The 1,868-nt window shown below is 41.0% G+C and overlaps 1 protein-coding gene across 3 annotated transcripts in view; it reads left to right on the top strand.

Moving 5' to 3' along the window:
* The first annotated feature begins 1,108 nt into the window (after positions 1-1,108).
* The window catches only part of LOC137992877 (uncharacterized), a 9,888-nt gene continuing 9,128 nt past the window's right edge, over positions 1,109-1,868 (top strand). For all 3 annotated transcript variants that reach the window (XM_068838438.1, XM_068838439.1, XM_068838440.1), the window contains exon 1: positions 1,109-1,774. In XM_068838438.1, the coding sequence (XP_068694539.1) occupies positions 1,115-1,774 (660 nt within the window). In that variant the 5' untranslated portion in view covers positions 1,109-1,114. The remainder of the gene's footprint in view (positions 1,775-1,868) is intronic.

Below are 1,868 nucleotides of genomic sequence, written 5' to 3'. Positions count from 1 at the left end.
AGGGATAGAAAGGGGAAAGCTGGGACAAAAACGAGTAACGGTGTGGGCGATGAAGGGAAAGAAGAGAGAGAGGGAGGGAGAGAAAAAATGACATCCGTTTTTATTCATCCCGTAAGTACAAATTACCCATGTATATATTCGGTTCTCGTGGGTATACGTATTGTTCTACAAAACAATAGCGCGAATGAATAATTAATTTATTCTGCATGCATAATAAAGTAGGGACCTCTACGGAAATCATTCCTAGAGGTTTTTCGGCAAACCATCGTCATACTTAATTTCTTTCCCGGTTAAAAACTGAAGCACGTTTAAGAATTCCGGCTCTTTAATGCTTTTTCCCCCGAAAATATCAACCGGATCGTTTTTAACTAAAACCGTTTTGTTACAACAACGACAACTATTGGGAACGTTGAACATAATTTTTTTGGGAGAGTCTTCTCCCAAGTCTTCCATGTTGAACGCCCCGCTGTTCTTTTTAATACACATGAACATTTTCACTTCCGCTTAGTATCTCTTTGTTTTCCATTAGCGAATCAAAAAATTCGAAAATCCTATGTCTCCAGAGCCCTTCGTTTTCTCGTGCCAAGGTCCCGCCGACTAAGAGAAACGAAAAGGGCGATGGGGACGAGAATGTTTACAGCAATGTTATGGTACCATGTGAAACATCAAGATGCAGTCATGCTCAAGATGTCAGAGTTTGACCACGATTCGTTGCCCACGATGATATCAGGTTTATGTTCGTCAATAATTACTTCGACATCAGCTATTTTGTTTTTCACGCTTCGGCAGTTCAGAACAAGACAAGACATGAATCCTAATAAAAACGTTCCTTTCAAGTGTTGAAACTGGTTTGAGCCACCTTAACTAGTCATTCGACACGATCGTACTTTGACCTGTCAATCGCATCGTACAACTTGAGTTATCGTGATAGAAGAATATTAAAATCTTGGTATATTCAATTACTTTATCGCTCCGTTTATTTCGTATAAAAATCGAACAGTCAACAACGCAGGCCAAAGACCCATGGCTCTTGACGTAGTAACCATTGTGGACCATTGTCTGCCTTGTTATTGATCATGCGCAATAATCAGAGAACATTCTGGTGAATTTCATCATGGAGTTGCCTCCAGCGACTTCAAGACTGAAACTACAGGAGAACTACGAGCATTCGCCTTGGTTTAAGTCGTTCATTTTACGTTTTGTCAAGTCGTTGGATAAAGGAGAGAGGGGAGCGTTTAAGTTTTGGTGCAAGGGTATAGTACCTCGTTCGAAATTGGATGTCGATGTTAGTGATGACGGAAGTGTTTTAAAGCTAGTGGAATTTTTAGTGGATGATAAATTGTTGTGGTGTGCAGATATGTCTATGCTAAAGCCGTTTTTGAATGAGATCGGACGCGCTGACTTATTACTAGAATTAGAACGAGTAGAAATGTTCATCGCTGTTGATGACATTTTAGTGAGTTATGGCCGCATGCGTAGGGTGGAAGCTGGAAGTGTTGATTACGTATCCAATGCAGAGGTGGTCAGGTTTCTTTGTGAGGTTAGAGATGGTAATCGAGATATGATCTGTAGCGTGGTGTCGCAGCTAAAGCAAGTTGATAACCGGACTGATGTACTAACATGGTTGGAATCTTTGATCCGGGAGTGCGAGCATTGGTCTTCTTTGACAGTTGCGTTGCTGTTAGTGGGTGAGCTATATGGTTTAATCATTGGTGAGAGGGAACGTCGATATCTTGAAGGATTTGGGGAATGGATGCTTGAACATGGCGGTTTGGTAAGTCCATGACAACATTTATCATATAAAGAGATTTATCTATTGATCCTTCTTTCCTTCTGCCTGTCTGTGTTCCATCTCTCTCTCTCTCTCT

This window comes from Montipora foliosa, chromosome 2 (genome assembly GCF_036669935.1).
Source record: "Montipora foliosa isolate CH-2021 chromosome 2, ASM3666993v2, whole genome shotgun sequence".
Taxonomy (NCBI): domain Eukaryota; kingdom Metazoa; phylum Cnidaria; class Anthozoa; order Scleractinia; family Acroporidae; genus Montipora; species Montipora foliosa.
Note: the sequence above shows the minus strand (reverse complement) of the source record. Positions and strands in the feature narration are given on the sequence as shown.